This window comes from Urocitellus parryii, chromosome 8 (assembly GCF_045843805.1).
Source record: "Urocitellus parryii isolate mUroPar1 chromosome 8, mUroPar1.hap1, whole genome shotgun sequence".
Classification (NCBI taxonomy): Eukaryota; Metazoa; Chordata; class Mammalia; order Rodentia; family Sciuridae; genus Urocitellus; species Urocitellus parryii.
Window position 1 is genome coordinate 54048982 of NC_135538.1, and position 18463 is coordinate 54067444.

The 18463-nt window shown below is 38.4% G+C and overlaps 1 protein-coding gene across 1 annotated transcript in view; it reads left to right on the forward strand.

Moving 5' to 3' along the window:
- Positions 1–3908: 3908 nt before the first annotated feature.
- The window catches only part of Ostm1 (osteoclastogenesis associated transmembrane protein 1), a 30422-nt gene continuing 15867 nt past the window's right edge, over positions 3909–18463 (forward strand). Inside the window, exons 1-2 of the mRNA XM_026389651.2 lie at positions 3909–4397; positions 12145–12259. Coding sequence (XP_026245436.2) covers positions 3996–4397; positions 12145–12259 — 517 coding nt within the window. The 5' untranslated portion in view covers positions 3909–3995. The remainder of the gene's footprint in view (positions 4398–12144; positions 12260–18463) is intronic.

Sequence of the window (18463 nt, forward strand, 5' to 3'; positions counted from 1 at the left end):
CTAGTAATGTTCTTTATATCAGGTGCAGCTCCTCAATCTTTTCTGACTTTTGTAGCATTAATACTCTGGAAGATTACTGGTTAGACAATTTGTAGAATGAACCTGAATTTGGTTTATCTGTTGCTTTCTCATGATTAGTATCAGGTAATGCAGCTTTGGCAGAAATGTAACAGAACTGATGCTGTACTCTTCTAATTGCATCCTATCAGATGGCATAGAACGTTTAATACATCTTATTATGATGGTGTTCATGTTGGTCACATAAGTAACATAGAGACTGACAAAATTCACTATAAATTTACCTTTTTCCTATTTGTAATCAGTAAATATTTTGAGGGCAAGAATCTTTAAAAATATGTAAGTACCTTATTCCTTATCAATTTATTCATTGATTAAAATATATCACTATAGACTTAGGTTTTCTTGTTTTATTCAATGGCTTATAACCTGTTAACCATCATTATTTATTTTGATACTAAAATTTTTTCAGATTGGGTAAGTAGTCAAGCTGGCTTTTATATATGCTCTTGATATGTTCCTATCATTCTTGGAGTACTTCCTTAGTTTCTGGCACAAGATGATTCAGGATCAACTTGTATTTTTCCTCCTCTATTGGTAGAATCAGCCACTTCTCTAAGGATCCTTCATTTCTTTTGGTGGAAAATGACACTCAGAAGCCAAGAGCTGGGCACAATGTGTGTCCATTATTATGGGTGCTTTTGCTACTAAGCCTTCTCACAGGAGAAACACACACGTGCATATGAAAATATACACTCATATATGCTTACATCTATATTTATATTTATTTATCTCATCTCCTCACCCCGGGGGATTGAATCCAAGGGTGTTTTATCACAGAACTACATAGCTAGTACTTAAAAAAATTTTTTTAGAGATAGGATCTCATTAAATAGCTGAGGCTAGCCTCAGTTTTGCAATCCTCCTATCTTCATCTATCTTCAGCTTCCTGAGTTGCTGGGAGACAGGTGTGTGCCAGCACACCTGGTTTATATCTATCTGTACGTATCTCAAGCCGTAAAGTGTACTATTTCTTCTTCTAATCCAACACTGTGCATAGTTCATTTCTCTCTTTTCATACTTGTAATTTCCTTTTCTGACAGTGGGAAGTTGAACTCCCATTATCCTTAATATATTTATTTGATCAAGACCTCTAAATGCAAGCAATCTCGTAGTCACTGCTGTACCTTCCCTTGCATGGAAACCCTTCACAGGATCCAACAGACTGTATCTGGCTGATACTGCTTTCCTCCTTCATGTAAATGTCTTCCTCTTCTTACCTGTGTTCTGACAACTCTTTCCAGGCCTCCACCAACCCAAGCCTACCATGTACAGATGCCTACCTTGCTCTACTTGACCTTTCGGACTTCAGGCTTCCAGGAAGGGAGAGGAAGGGAAGAGAAAAGTTGTTCATAATTTATTTAACAGGCTTTTTAATTTACTTTTTAGGAAATATTTGCAAACTTCCATATTGTTTATTGGTGCATTATAATTGTATACAATGGTGGGATTCATTATTACATATTCATACACGCACACAGTATAACAATATAATTTGGACAATATAATTCCCCAGTATTTCCCATTTCTGTCTCCTTCTCCCTTTCACTTTTACTATTTTAAACAAAACTTCAATGAATAATAGTATCTATAAAAAATTGGTTAATGTTTAAGATAAATTCCTAGAAGTGAACTTTCTGGGTCAATGAATATGTAAATCTATAATGTTGGTTATGCTATATTGTTTTCTACGGAAGTTAACAATGTACGCAACTGCTAGCAACACATAATGGTAATTTCAATATATAGAAAGACCTTAAAGTTACATAATGACATTTGAGAAAATTAAGACAACTTTCTGTTTTGGAAATACATTTATTGTTAAAATCCAATTTCCTACTATTCAGTTCCTTGGTAACAAAAATGAAACAAAATTCAGCTATCACAAGCAAACTCAGAAACAAAACAATAACAAGTCAGGTCGGGTACAAAGTAAGCTTAAAAATCCCATAGAAACATAAATTGGGATATTATACTACATAGGAATCTGTGTAGTAGCTCTGCAATTTATAAGGCCAAAATGATAATCTGAAAAGGAGAAAAACACAAAACAGAAAGGAAGTATTTTTTCTGCCAATCTTGTTAATTAGATACTTGTCAGAAAATGGTTTTCCAGGTCTGGGGATGTGGCTCAAGTGGTAGCGCGCTGGCCTGGCATGCGTACAGTCCAGGTTCCATCCTCAGCACCACATACAAACAAAGATGTTGTGTCCGCCAAAAACTAAAAAATAAATATTAAAAAATTCTTTCTCTCTCTCACTCTCTCTCTAAAAAAAGAAAAATGCCGCAGGCCGGCTGCAGCAAAATAACCGGGGGGGGTGACGAATAACTTGTGCACGTTGATACAGCAGGAATAGGAGCCCTTTATTGTAGGACAACAGAGCTATTTATACATTTTGCACAGCTTATCTTAATTAGCATAAACTAGATACATCAGTCAACCAATAAGGAATCTCCACACTTAATGGCTCACTTTTGTTACTTCTCAAACCACTCCCTCTGACATTTTGCCAGGCACCATCCAGACTTGTTTAGGAACTCCAACATTCCTCTGGCAAAATACCAGGTGTTATTTTTGACTTATTTACAGACCTTAACAGAAAAAAAGAAAATGGTTTTCCATGCTACGACCTTAAATTTTTTACAGTCCACCAATGGTATCAATTTGAAGTAAAGCGGGTTGCCCAGCATTTCCCAGGTTTTAGCATTGAAGGTGCTGCATCCTGGAAACTCCTTCAGTTCCAAGCAGACTTGCACTTTGGCCATCCACTGCCCAGACCTGTACCCACCCAATACAGTCGCTACCAGTCAGATGTGGCTATTCACACTTTAATAAAATAGAAAATTCAGTTCTTCAGTCGTAGTAGCCACATTTCAAGGGCTCAACAGCTACACATGTCCAGTGGCAACTGAAGCTTACAGAAAATCACGTCCCCCAGGAAGGACATGGGCCCTGAGCAGGTACAATATCCCTTTTCTATAATCGTTCCTCCAGTTGCTCCAAGCCTCTCTCTCTGCAGCTTCCGAATTTTCTCCTGCTAAGGCCCAGTCAAAATTCTTCAGCCAAAATTCACCTGCTCGCCCAAAGTAGCTGTCTCTTCCTATAAAACACTATAAAACTCTGACCTTTGCTGCAGCCCCCCGCCATTTTCTACCCAAAACGCGCCCCTCTGATGCCTGATTGACTCCGTTCCTTAATAAAAGGCATTGCTGATCCGTCGAGGTCTGCTCCCGTTTTGATCATTTTTGCTCACAGTTATTCTAGATGTAGATTATTATTATTTCCATCACTTTAGAAAGTTTTACCCCGCAGCGCTCTCGTGGACAGTTGAAAGGTTGCAGAATAAAAAGCAGGCCACTAGTTCCAACACCAATAACAGCCAACAGATGTTATTGCCTTTTTCTAAAGAGGACGAAGAAAACCATTATGTTAACAAACAACGAAGTAAAAAACCCGTCGAAGCCCACTTACTAGCGGACTTTCCCTGGGAACTCAAGGGACAGTAACCTCGACGGTCCAGGCCGTCGGTCTGGCTATGTGAAGACATTCCGCAGACTTCTAGAACACAGGGAACCCGCAAAGCAGCGGTCGTTTAAGGGTCAAGACCCGCAAGGTGGGACTTTTCAAAGAGCTGGAAGCCGGTGCTGAGAGCCTCGCGCGCTCTCAGCCCAGCGTCCGGCGCGCGCTCGACAGCGAAGCCTCCGCATCCGCGCGTCCCTGCGCGCGCGCCCCCTGAGCCTGAGGCCGTCGGCCGCCAATGGGGCGGGGCGCCGCGCACGGGGGCGGGGCCGTGACGCGCGCGCCTCGTGACCCCGCTCTCGGCCTGCGCCCGCGGAAGCCGGAAGCCGGGGCTGGGGCTGTGCCGGCGGGGGGCGGAGAAGCAGCGGTGTGCGACTTGGGGCTTGGGAACCCAGTGATGGATCAGGTCCCGACAGTGGCGCGGCGGAGAGCGTCGCTGCTGCGGTGGCTGCTGCTGTTATTGCCACTGTGGTCGAGGCTGGCCTTGGGCGCGCTCCCTCTCGGCAGCAGTCCGCGCAGGATCTTGCTCGACCTCCTGTCCCAGCAGCAACTGCTGGAGGTGGAGGACTTGACCATATCCCTGCTACGGGGCGGAGGTTTGGGGCCACTGACGTTACCCCCGGATCTGCCGAATCTGGATCCCGAGTGCCAGGAGCTGCTGCTGGACTTCGCCAACAGCAGCGCAGAACTGACCGGGTGTCTAGTGCGCAGCGCCCGGCCCGTGCGCATCTGCCAGTCCTGCCACCTGCTCTTCCAACAGGTCGTCAGCAAGATGGACAACATCAGCCGATCCGTGGGGGTGGGTAGAGGAACACACCCGGCACCTATGCCATGTAGTGCTGGGAGAGGAGAAGGTTGTAATGATGGTCAAGTCAGGAGGCTTCAGTTTTCCAGCCATAAAAAAGGGGGGGCTTGAACTGAGTGTGGAGTTTGGGGCATTTGATGGCATTATGGCGCTTGGGGTTTGCATTTTTACCTTTATAGGTGCTGTTGTGCATCCTGTTGGTACTTATTTTCAGATGGGTGTGACTTGTTTTCTTGGGGATCCTGCTTTCCAAACTATCTTCTTCCTTCTCCCTCTCCCGCCGCTTCTGCCACTGCTCCCCCCCCCTCCCGCCGTCTCAACCTGGAAGTCCCAGAAAGAACCCTTTCTTGAAACTACAGTGGAGTGGAGAAGCAGGTAGTGGTTAGAAGCGTGAGCTTGTAGCCAGAAATATTCAGATTCACCCATTGTTAGCAGTGTGTATTATTTGGATGAATGATCTTTTCAGAGCCTTAATTTCCTCAATGAAAACAAAACAACAATAGCTGCTTAATGTGGATGTTAAAAGAATTAAAAGAGATATGTATGCGAGTTCATCTTATTGATTAAGCCAGTGTGGAGCTAGTTGGCCAGGAATCCAATTCCATTCTGCTTGTTAGTGCTATACTCTAAGCAAGTTACACTCTCTGCTTGTTTTCTCATTTGTAAAGTGTGGGATAAATGAAGTCAAGGAAAACTGGTACATAGTAATAGCTCTCCATCTATGGGAGTTAAAATTTTAGGAAATGGTAAGTCTGTCTTCCATTCTTGGCACCCTGAAAGCTTTCCTGGTCATGTAGTAGGATTTAATTTAAAAAAAAAAAGACTATTACTGTTGTAAGCACTGTCTAGGATATAGACTAGGAAAGTTTTAGAGTGTCACAGTTGGTGAACTGAGTCACAAGGATGCCTGGTAAGGGGAAAACATGAGGATCAAGGGAGGTTGGGGAGTGGGAAAGTTCCTCTTGTGTTGAGGGGACAGCAAGTAGTCTCATGAAAATGTGGTTAGAGTTATCTCATAAATCATAATTGATATGGATAAATATAAACTTGTATATAGTTGCATTGTGCTTTAAGCCAGCTGATATTATTTTACATAAATGAATTTATTTGCATTAAATAAATGCTGTGGTCAATTAATCTGTAAAGAATTGGTTTTTCAAAATAGTTTAAATAAACTTAGGCTTACATGCAGTATATTCCAAGTGTACTATTAGAGGCTATACATATTTACATATTTAAAAATATGTGTATATATAAAATATATTTCTCTATGACTTTAAGTACCCATGGATTGTCCCTGTGAACTATAGCAGGGAATAACAGGACATCATATTTGGTTTTTGAAAAGTTAGTTGAGTAGTTTTTAGGGTGACTTTTACTATAAAGAACAAGTGCTATTATGGGCAGAATAGCCATGAGTCATGATATACAGCTTGAATCTTTTGAGGCAGCAAATACTTTTCTAATTTGTGTATACTATAGATTTAAGAAAAAATTATCCCAAACTCTAGTAGTACAGTATTATAGGTATGCATTTCCACATGAGTTTCCCATACCCCTTCTTTTCCTTCTGTGCCTCAGATTCTGCCAGTAACATAGGCACCTAGCTCACCTCACCCTATTGTGAAGAGAGTAAAGAGGTGAAAAGAGGCCAGAAAACCTTTTCTCAAATCTGTGTTTCCTCTCCAGTTCATCCTAGACTTTGGTCTCTGTTCCCCTTCTTTCCTCAGTAGAGCTGAAGGTAGTTCATTACCTCAAAAGCATGATTTCTATAGGTGCTTTATGGATTTAGTAGGCTTTTGTGGCTTGGTTTGGAAACTGAATCATTATTGTAATAACGAACCTATGGAAAAAATGTGTTCTGATTATCATGTGAATGGAACTTGAGGAAATTAGTTGTCTTTTGAGGGGAGGTTTATTTTTCCAGAGTAATGTATTTTCTTTGACTCATTAGACTAGTCTTTCATTTAAATCAGTTTATTTAGCAAGTACCTACTACTTGAATGTTGGGCTGGTAAGAGGATATAGAGGGAGAAAGAGAATAAGGCCCAGGCCTCAAATTATCAATATGGTTGGAGAAATAAACATATTAAGAAAAAGGAAAATATTATAAATTATATAAATTATACCATAGCAATGTAGAAGGAAATAAATTATACCATAGCAATGTAGAAGGAAAGGATGAAGGAGATGCTGAAAGAAGAGGACAGAGAGCAAGGTGTGATTGTTTAATCAGAGAAAACCCACAGGCTGAATTTCTGACTTTCTTTAAGATGAATAGACTCAGCTTGAGAGAGGACAGGAATTGAATAAGGAGAAAAAAAAATCTAAGGTTAGAAACTAGCCAGGCTGTTCATGTGGGATAGCAAGTGAATTAGTTTAACTAATGGAATTATCTGATGAGAATCCTATATTCTTGATTCTTCCTTGTGGAACTACTGGGACCAGGATCTCATGTAGTTTTGTAACTTCACAGTAAAGAACACAGTGATTTGTGAACCCTGAATGGTTAAACTGATAGGAACATGGTTTCATTGATCTGTTCAGCCTCATGAGATTGGTTTTAAGGATGCTTTAGTCCCCTCAGATTTTGAGATAGTAAGTTCTATCCTATTCTATTGGCTTATTTAAAACTCAAATAGATATATCTAAGTACATATTGTTACACACATGTTTGTGAAAGTGCTAGTCATTTGGGTTATGCAACTGGAGAGTATTCAACATTTTTAGGAGTAAAGGGTAAAAATGAGAACATAGTATAATCTTTATTTTTACTGTAGGTTAATGAACAAATTCTTAGTAATATAGGGTAAAGATGGGAGCATAGCATAACATGTCTTTCATTAGATATCAGAAAACTTAATTCTTCTTATGCATTCATTCAAAACATTGAATACCTATTATGTGCAGGCTGTGGTAGTTACTAGTAATTCTCTTCAAATGAGCAAAGCTTGTTGACTGAAAACAGATTGTTAAGTGTATCATCATACAGGTAATCATTTAATTCAAGTGTGATAAATATTGTAAAGAAAAAACTCAGATGTACCAAAGCATATAACCAGGGACTAATCTTGAATGGTTGGGGGTAGGTAAAGAGACCAGTACCTAGAGCTGACACCTGAAATGTGAGAGGGCGTAGGGTGGGGAGAAAAGGTATATATGTAAAGAAATGGCAGGTGTGAAGACTCTGAGGGTTTGGTGTGTTTGAAAAAAGCACAGAGAACAGGGAGACTAGTGATTTGAGCCTGAAGAAGTGGTCAGGTACTAGGTCCTGTGTTCCTTGTAGGGAGTGCTAAGGATCGTAGACTCAGATTTTAGGCAGTGCAGTATTGCTGGAAGGATTAATTCTGTGGAATGACATGGTCAGATATGTACTAAAGGCCATTTGGGCAACATGAAAGAAAATGGAGGGGATAGGGCTTGGGGGAGGTAGGGAAAAAGGACATGTGGGGAGATGAATTAGGAGATTAGTACAGTGATGTGAGAAATGGTGGTGGGTAGGTTACATGAGGCCCTTGTGTGGGGAGAAATAGATTTCAGAGATATTTAAGAAGTAGAAATGACAAGGCTTGGTTGTTAATTAAATGTGGGGAGTGAAAAAGGAATTGATGATTTCCAGGGTTTTAATAAGAGTAGTTTAGTGACAGAGTTGACATTTAGTGAGATGGAAGAAAGAGCCTGTTTAGTGGGAAATCATTCACTTGATTTTGAATTGTTGGTTTTGAGGTATTTTTAGACACTTAAGAGGAGATAATTGCATATGTGGTTGGGCAATAGATGTCTAGAGGTCTGGACTAGAGATAAAACCTTTAGAAGTGCTGGGCATAAAAATAATCCTTGAAACTACAGCATGGATGAGTATACCTGAAGAAAGAGTGAGAACACTTAAGAGGGCTGTGGGCTCAGTGGTACAGCACTTGCCAACCACGCACAAGGTCTTTGGTTCAGTCCCCAGGACACGCATATGCACACTCAACACGAACAGGTGGAAGCTAAGAGTTGAAGTTTGGGATAGAGGATAAACTATCAAAGGAAGCTGAGAAGGAGTCACAGAGATGAAGAAAAATAAAGAGAATGTAGGATCCTGTAAACCAAACAAGGGAAGGAGTGGTTATTTGTGTCAAATCCTGCTGAGAGGGTTGAAAGTACATCTATCAACAGCAGCACTATCGCTGACATTAATAAGAATGATTTCAATGGATTGCTTGGGGATGCAGCAAGAATAGGATGGGTTAAACAGTGAATGGAAAATGAGGGAGTGGGAAGAGTGAACCTGCATTACTGTGGGAGTTTGGCCTTAAAGGAGAAATAAGAAAAACATGTCATGAGTGATTTTCTTTGATTTCTTTCAATTCTTTTATCCCTCTATCTCCTTCCTTTTTTCCTTTCCTAAGATGAGAGTGAAATATGTTTAAAATTTATTTGTTTATGGAGATGGGCTGGCCTCAAACCACTGCATTTAAGTGATCCTCATGCTTCAGCCTTCTGAGTAGCTGGGACTGCAGGTGCATGCCTGTGCACCCAGCAACATGTTTGAAGGTTGATGGGAAAGGTGAAGATCTTGTAGAGGTGAATGGTTCTGTAAGAGAGAGTGGAGAAACAGATAAGGTCAGTTTCCAGGGAAGGCAGAGTGGGCAGAATCTAGGGTATGCAAGGAGAGATGGGCCTTTCAGAGGCAGGCACTTTCTCCACTGTAACCCGAGGGTAGAAGGAGAGGGTGAGTGTAGAGTGAGGCAAATCAGTTTTGGCTTGATGTCTTCTGTTTCTTCTGCCAACTAGGAGATTGGATCTTCTCTTGAGAGTAAAGAGAAGTCTGTTATCCAAGTTTCAGGGATTATGGAGAAGATTTGAAATAATGGTTATAAAAAGGAAAGCAGCAAGAAAGTGAGGAGTGTAGCTTAGGATTATGGATTTATGCTGGAAACAGTCTGCTTGGTTTTTAACTTTTTGCCAGCTGCTCCCAACTTCCTCGGTGCAGGCATGAGGAATGTGGATGGTTGGGTTCATGATAGTGAGGATTCTGCCAAATGATGATGGCAGATTTGGGTATTAACAATTTTAAGTATAAATCAAGGACCAGTATTTCAGCTACTGTGTTAGGTGTTAGAGTTTCCTCCTATGGGAACTTAATGTATAGATGGAAAACCTGGATACACATAGAGGTGGATATCATGCTATAAGAAACAGCCTCGGGCAGTGGTAGACCACTCACCTAGCATATGCGAGGCCTTAGGTTCGATCTTCAGCACCACATATAAATAAATAAATAAAGTTAAAAAAAAAAAGAGAAAGAAACAGCCTCAGTGTGGTTAAGTAGCTTATCCAAGGTCATGCAGAGGAAGAGGTAGTCTTTGAATTCAGGTGGATAACACTAATTTTATAGAAGTGTTAGGAGGATGAAGTGGGCTAATGCTCTTGGAGCATTTAGAACTAACTGCTCAACAAACACATCATCATCATTGGGATTATTCATCACTTCCTTTCCATCTCCAGTGTTGCCTCCATCTTTTCATCAGACCTGAACTATGGGAATATTCAAATTAGTCTCGCTGCCTCCTCACCCTAAATATCATGAGCTAGACATTTGTTCCCCACACTCTTAATTTTCTTGTCACTGTCCTCAGAAGTCTTCAAGAATTTCCTACTGACCCTCATGACCCTTAAGGCCTTTCCCATCCGTGTTTTAACTTACCCTTCTGATGTCTTTCATTATGGGGACTCTAGCGATATTTGTCTACTGAATACTTATAAATACCACATTATCACTTTTACCATATGATCCTTTTATTCTACAGTTTAGAATTCTCTTTCCTTTCTCAAAAGGATGTCTTCCTCACCTGAGCTATTCCTCATGTTGAGCACCTGTACAGGCCATACTGTATTTATTTTTTAGCAGGGGTGAGAGCTACTGGAGACTGAACCAGGAGCACTCTACCACTGAGATACATCCTTAGCCCTTTTTACTTTTTATTTTGAGAGAGGTTTTCACTAAGTTGTCCAGGCTGACCTTGAACTCAGAGACCTTCTGTCTCAGCCTGTGAGTAGGTGAGATTACAGGTATGTACCACTACAGCTGGCTATGCTGTATTGGTTTTTTAAGTTACTAGTTGTCAATTTGTGGAGATGCAACTTAAGTAACTGACTACCTACACTTAGCCAAATATATCCACTTAGAGCATTCCAGGTTGGTAGCAAGGTAGCTAGATGAAATACCATATAGCAGTTACTGTGTGCCAGATGTTATATTAAGTGATTAACATATTATTTCATTTAATATAGTAACTGTAGGACTCATGATTATGAAACTGAACCCCAGGCAGTTTAGGTCAGCTGCCCAAGATTATCAATGACTGATCTAGGCTTGTTGGATTTCTTGGCTAAGCTCTATTTAAAATAAAAAGCAGAATATGGTGGTGTATGCCTGCAATCCCAACAACTCAGAAGGCTGAGGCAGGAGAATTGCAAGTTTGAGGCCAACTTAATGAGACCCTGTCTCAAAAATAAACAATAAAAGAGGCTGTGGATGTAGCTTAGTGGTAGAGTGCTCTTGGGTTCAATCCCCAGTAATCACGCCCTTGAAAAAAAAATTTCTCCTACTACTTGTATTACTTTGAGATCACTCCAGGAAAATAACTTTAAAATGTTTTGTTCAATTCACTATTTTAAAAGCAAGTACTCATTTGCATCTTTTACCGAGATGACAAAACTAAACCACAAAGAGGATTAGCTTTCAGAAATGAATGCCAGTAATATTTTAAAGCAAGAATCTTTGCTTTAAGCCTGCCTTTCTTTCTTTCTCACCCCACACAGCTGATCAGTTCTTTCCCTAGAGTTACCACTGTTTCTTATACTCATCCCATTGCATAGCTCCTTACCTGTGTCTTCAGGGAGGTTCTGGAAGCCCCAGTATTGATGGCGTTCTCATACTTTTATGTGCTCAAAACTCCAGGATTTGTTTGGTTTCTGGCAAATAGCAGGAGTTAAATAATTGAAGGAATGAATGGTCAGTAGAATACAGTTTTTTGCTTGGAACACAAAGAAAAGTAAACAGTAAAGATTAAGTAATTTAGGAGCTTGGGTTTATTTGCATAGCATGAGTTTCTCTCATGATTAAGATGATCTGTAGAAAGCATATTTTCCTGTCTGAGTACCAACTGTTTGGATACTAATTGGATATGTCACTGGATTTTCTCATGTAAGACTTTGAACCAAAAATTGCTCAAAAGATGAAACCAAATGATTTGTGATCATTTACCCACAGATTAAAAATTCTGTATGTGTATGTATATATGTACACATGTGTATGTAAACATGTTCACTGTAAAAAAATTAGACAGCTTAAGAGAAGTGAAAGTAAAAACTGCCATATTTCTGTTATCCACAGATACTTACTGCTGCATTTTGGTAATGTTCCAGAATTTTTCCTCATGCATAAAAAGTAAGAGATTATGACACACAAGCAAAGCAACTGAGACCTAATTAGTTGAGACTATACTATAGAAGCAAATACTTATTAAAGAAGCACAGATTTTCTTTTCTTGCAGGTGAAATGGATGCCAATAATGATAGCTGCAAATTGTTTCATTATCATTGTTACTATTAATATCACCATTATCTGATCACATCAGAATCTTACAAGGTTTATAATAAATGTTTTAATTATTTTATAAGATGTTTGCCTCAAGTTGTTTGAAAAGTCTAAAAATACTCAGATTGTATTTTTCTTATCTTTTGTTTTCAGAATACTTCAGAGAGTCAGAGTTGTGCCAGAAGTCTTTTAATGGCAGATAGAATGCAAATAGTTGTGATTCTCTCTGAGTTTTTTAATACCACATGGAAGGAGGCAAATTGTGCAAGTAAGTAATTCCTCCATTTTAACGTTGCACTTGGTTCAGTGGTATAGATGACAGATTTTATTTTAGTTGATTTAAAAAGCTCTGAAACTATATAATGCTTTTTATTACTAAGTTTAAATGAACCATCATTAGCATCATGGTTTGTTATTGGTAACTACTTGGGCAAATACTGAAAGTTAGAAAAGTGTAACAGAGAATAATATGAGCTTTGAAGTCAGATGTGGGTTTGATCCTAACCCCTGCTACTTACCAGCTGTCAGATTTTAGGCCATTAACTTTGCCTCTTGAAACTTCAGTTTCGTCATTTGTAAATTGGTGGTAATATTAGAACCTCTCTTAAATGATTGTTTTAAAAATTAATTATTCAAGAGACTCTTAATTTTATAATTAAGATTAATTTGTCCAAGACATATGACCATATGAAAGAAGCAAGGTGTAGAGAAGTTGGATATCTTCTGTCTTAAAAGTACATGTGTACTTTCAGGGAAGTGAACTGGATAGCTGAGTGGGCAGGAAAGGAAGACCTGGTTTTCACTGTGTTTACATTTGTGCCCTTTGAATTTTATGGTATGTATTTAATACCTGTTCAAAATGTACAGAAATTTTAAAAGCAGAACATTCAAATTTGTGATGAGAATATGTTAGAGGTAGAGAGATTGGTTGTTTTCTTTTCTAGGATTATGCATTTAAAAACTTACCTCCCATTCATTGTTTTGTTTATACTTTAAAATTTAACATGACTTACATTTAGTATTTCAAGTGGAATTAAAATAGTTTTCTATAATTTTGGACTCCTCAAATTTTTTGACTGTTTTCTTTTATTTAGTGCTAGGCATTCTAAGACAAGCATTTTAACTAGAATCTGTACCAAATTACTTTATAGAGCTTCTCATTATGCTCCCTGCATACCTATTTAATAATGACAATATAGACTTTTTCTGAAAATGTTATTTAAACGATTATTCAAATAATTTAAACTATCAAAATTTAAGAAAGCATTCTTTCTTGGACAACATATACTTGTATAATGTAGCATAAGATGTAGCATGAGAAAAAGAATTTGAGGAAGGAAAAAATTGGGAGCTAAGCAAGGTAACAAGTCAGCAATTAAATAAAAAGTCTAGAACTAAATTCAAAAGGTTTTATGACTGTTTATTTTAGAGGACAGTGTTTTTTCATGAGTTAATGCCTAACATTTTCCCCCTTTTTCTCAGGGGATTGACCCAGGTTCTTAGGAACACACTCTGATGCTGGGTTACCCCCAGAGCCACCTAGCTTTGTGTTTTTCTTTTTTTTTTTCTTTTTAATATTTTTTAGCGTTGACGGATCTTTATTTTATTCATTTATTTATATGCGGTGCTGAGAATTGAACCCAGTGCCTCACACATGTGAGGCAAGTACTCTACCATTGAGCCACAACCCCAACCCATAACTTTGTGTTTTAAAGTACTGTTTGGCCAGGTGCCATGGTGCATGCCTGTAATCCCAGTGGCTGAGAAGGCTGAGGCAGAAGGATCAGGAGTTCAAAGCCATCCTCAGCAATTTAGCTATGCCCTCCAGCGAGACTGTTTCTCTAAATAAAATATTAAAAAAGGGTTGTGGATTTGGCTCAGTGATTAAGTTCAATCCCCAGTACTAAAAAAGAAAACAACTACAAAAAAAATTAAAGTGTAGTTTGACAAATTCATTGTACAATCTCCATTTTAAGAAATATAAATACACTTAGCCCCACTAAAGTTTAACTTTTATACTGTAGACATAGACATGTTTCATATCCTTTTCTGGTAATACTGGTGATTGAATCAAGGTCCACATGGTTGCATGTGCTCTATCAATTAGCAACATCCCCAGCCCTTTTTAAAAATAATTTCGGTTTGAGATAGGGTCTTGCTAAGTTGTCTAGGCTGACCTTGAGCCTGAGATCCTCCTGCTTTGGCTTCCCAAGGAGCTAGGATTACAGGTGTGTACCACCATACGCAGCTTAAAAGTCAGATCTTTTACTAAAAATATAAATGTAAAGTACTCTCCACCTCCTGCAAGATCAATTAGTTCTACCTAAAATTCAAACTAGATAATGTATAAAAATGCCTTTTAAAAAATACCTTTTAAAAAATGAAATTATACATGTTATAATGTCAGCCCTACACTGATCAGGCATCAGTAGCTTCATCTTTAACAACCTCAGATCTATTAAGCCATTGATTTCATTGGATCCTAGCTGTCTTATGTTGATAATTAGTCATATAAATACTTCTTTTTAGCTTTACATGTAAAAGAAAAATCAATGTCCTGTCTATCCAGTCTTTTTTTTTTTTTTTAAATCAGGGACTTTAAAAAAGTGTAATTACTCTTTTAATAAAATGGCAGAAGGTGATCACGTCACACTAAAATTTTAAACTAATCATGCTCAATTAGAAATTTGATTAGGGTGCTATCATTTTGTATATATACAAAAATCACAATATAAATATTCAAAAAACAACTTCTGGATAAATATCTTTTTATTTAAACACAAAGAATGACCAGCTTTCTCAGAATCTGTGTGAAATTGTTAAGCATGAGCCACTAGCCCACTTATCTTTTTTTTTATTATTATTAGTTGTTCAAAACATTACAAAGCTCTTCTCATATCATATTTCATACATTTGATTCAAGTGGGTTATGAACTCCCATTTTTACCCCGTATACAGATTGCAGAATCACATCGGTTACACATCCACGTTTTTACATATTGCCATACTAGTGACTGTTGTATTCTGCTATCTTTCCTATCCTCTACTATTCCCCCACCCCTCCCCTCCCATCTTCTCTCTCTACCCCATCTACTGTAATTCATTTCTCTCCCTTGTTTTTTTCCCCTTTCCCCTCACATCCTCTTATATGTAATTTTGTATAACCCTGAGGGTCTCCTTCCATTTCCATGCAATTTCCCTTCTCTCTCCCTTTCCCTCCCCCCTCTCTCATCCCTGTTTAATGGTGATCTTCTTCTCATGCTCTTCCTCCCTGCTCTGTTCTTAGTTGCCTTCCTTATATCAAAGAAGACATTTGGCATTTGTTTTTTAGGGATTTAGCCCACTTATCTTAGTTACCTTTTCCAATGATCAGATTATTAAATTTGCAGATACACAGTTGATAAATGATGCCAGTAGTAGGGATCTTAATAGTAAATAGTATGGAGTTGGTATAGTCTATCATCTAAAAGGAAAAATGGAAAGGAAAAAAATTACAAAAGAAGAACAAAGACCACTAATTTCTTTAAAAAGTTTGTTTTTAACTCAGACTTAAACCAATATGTGATCCATTTTGTACAAATGTATATTTTGAAATAAAATGTCTATTTCCTTTTGGTAGTAAGTACAAAACTATTAATTATATAAGTAAAAAAATTAAATGAATTTAGGAGGCTCTCTTTGTGCTGCTGTAATGAAATACCACAGATTATGTAATTTATAAACAATAAAAATTTATTTCTCACCGTCCTGGAGACTGGGAAGTCTAAGATCATGGCTCTAGCAGGTTCAGTGTCTGGTGAAGGCCTATTCCTCAAAGATGGCACCATCTGCTCTGTCCTCACATGGCAGAAGGGACAGACAGGGCAACAGAGGAACAAAAACCATGTCTTCACATAGCAGAAGAGTGGAATAGCCAAAAGACTCTGTGTAAAACTTGTTTTGTAAGAACCTTAATCCTGTTCATGAGGCAGGAGTCCTCATTGACTTAGTCAGCTTTAAAGGCCCCATCACTTGATACTTAATGGTCATATTGGCCATTAAGTTTCAACACCCTAGCCGCCCAAATTCATGTTATTCTCACATGCAAAACACATTCATCCCATCCCAATAGTCCCCAAAGTCTTAACTTGTTCTAGCATCAATTTTAAAGTCTATGTTCAGCCCAGAGCAGTGGCACATGCTATAATCCCAGGGACTCTGGAGGCTGAGGCAGGAGGATTGTGAGTTCAAAGCCAGCCTCAGCAAAAGTGAGGCTTTAAGCAACTCAGTGAGACCCTGTCTCTAAATAAAATATAAAATAGGACTGGGGATGTGGCTCAGTGGTTGAGTGCCCCTGAGTGCCCCTGGTGTCCCCCTCCCGAAAAAGTTTACATTCAGAGCTTCACTGAAATATCGAAGCCAGATGTGGGTATGCTAATCTCTATAATAAACAGCTGTTATTAAGCATATCAAACAGGCAAGTGCCACAGTGCCTGGTTCTTGTGTCTTAATTTTTAACTAAAGTGGAGTGCAGGGGCACATGTCTATAATCCTAGCAACTTGGGAGACTGAGGCAGGAGGATTGCAAGTTTGAGGCCTGCCTTTGCAACTTACTGAGACCTTATCTGAAAAATATAAAGGGTTGGAGATGTAACACAGTGGCAGAATGCCCTGGGGTTCAATCCCCAATACCATCCCCCCAATTTTTTAATTAAAAATATAAAGAAAAATATTCTTTTATAGCTGTACAATGTATGTGTTTTAAGCTAAATGTTATAAAAGATTCAAAAAGTTTAAAAAATACAAAAGTTCATGGAATAAAAAAGTTACAGTAAGTTGGGCTGGGGATGTGGCTCAAGCGGTAGCGCGCTCGCCTGGCATGCGTGCGGCCCGGGTTCGATCCTCAGCACCACATACCAGCAAAGATGTTGTGTCCGCCGAGAACTAAAAAATAAATAAATATTAAAAATTCTCTCTCTCTCTCTCCTCTCTCACTCTCTCTTTAAAAAAAAAAAGTTACAGTAAGTTAAGTTAGTTTATTATTGAAGAAAAATCTTAGGAATAAATTTACTGTAGCCTAAGTGTGCAGTATTTGTAAAGTCTACAGTTAATATTCTAGGCCTTTGTAATCACTCACTCAGAGTAACTAGTTCTGTAGGTACCACTCATGGTCAGTGCCCTAAATAGGTTGCCATTTTAAATTTTTTGTACTGTATTTTTATTCTGCCTTTACTATGTGTTTAAGTTTTTATTTTATTTTATTTTATTCTAATTTGTTATTATATGTTTAGGTGTATAAGTAGTTAATCATTGTGTTATAATCTAGTACAGTAGCAGGCTTTATTGGTTTGTAGCTGAAGAGCATGACACTGTATCATGTAGCCTAGGTCTGTGGAAGGCTATACTATCCAGAGTTGTTTACATACACTCTGATTTTCACACAATGAAAAAATTATAAAATGAAGCATTTTTCAGAATGTGTCCCTGACCTTAAGTTATGCATGACTGTATTCAGACCATAGAAGTGGCTATTTGAATTTTCGTAAAAATAGTATTATTTGAAAATATAAACATATAAAGATATTGTTAGAAGGGATATTATTAAAAATAATACACAGCCCAAAACCTCTACTGGATTTAACCTTTTTTTTTTCCTCCTTCTTTGGCAGTGCTAGGGATTGAACTCAGGGACTTGTACATGCTAGGCAAGGTCTCTACCACTGAGCCACATCCCCAGCCCAATTTAACTTGAAATAGGGTTGGCACCTAGTTTCTGTGGTTATTGTTTAATGAAAAGAAGGGTAGGAATCCAGTAGAGGATGAGTGCCATCCACGTTCCTTTTTTTCTTCAGAATTTCTGTCTTTGAATAGTATTGCTCTTGATAGGAAATGAATTATTAGAAATTGATGGAACATCAAAAGAAACATTAAGAGTCCAGCTCTTCACCTGTGGTGTATATACACAATGGAATATTACTCAGCATTGAAAGAGAATAAAATAATCGCATTTGCAGGTAAATGGATAGAGTTGGAGAATATTATGGTAAGTGAAGTAAGCCAATCCCCAAAAACCAAAGGCCAAATGTTTTCTCTGATATGTGGATGTTGATCCATAATGGGGATGGGAGGAATGGAGGAACTTTAGATGGGGCAAAGGGAAGGGAGGGGAAAGGGGGGATGGGAGGTAGAAAAATGGTGGAATGAGATGAATATCATTACCCTAAGTACATGTATGAAGATACGAATGGTGTGGCTCTACTTTGTGTACAACCAGGGATGTGAAAAATTGTGCTCTATATGTGTACTATGAATTGAAATGCATTTTGCTGTCATGTAGAACAAATTAGAATACATAAATAGATTTTTTAAAAAAAGAGTCCAGCTCTTTCTACCACAGTATAAATAACATGGATATTAGCTTTTCCTTGTGGAGAATGACTGCTAAGGGGTAAAGAAACTATATAAATGATTTTTCCTGTACAGAATTATAAAG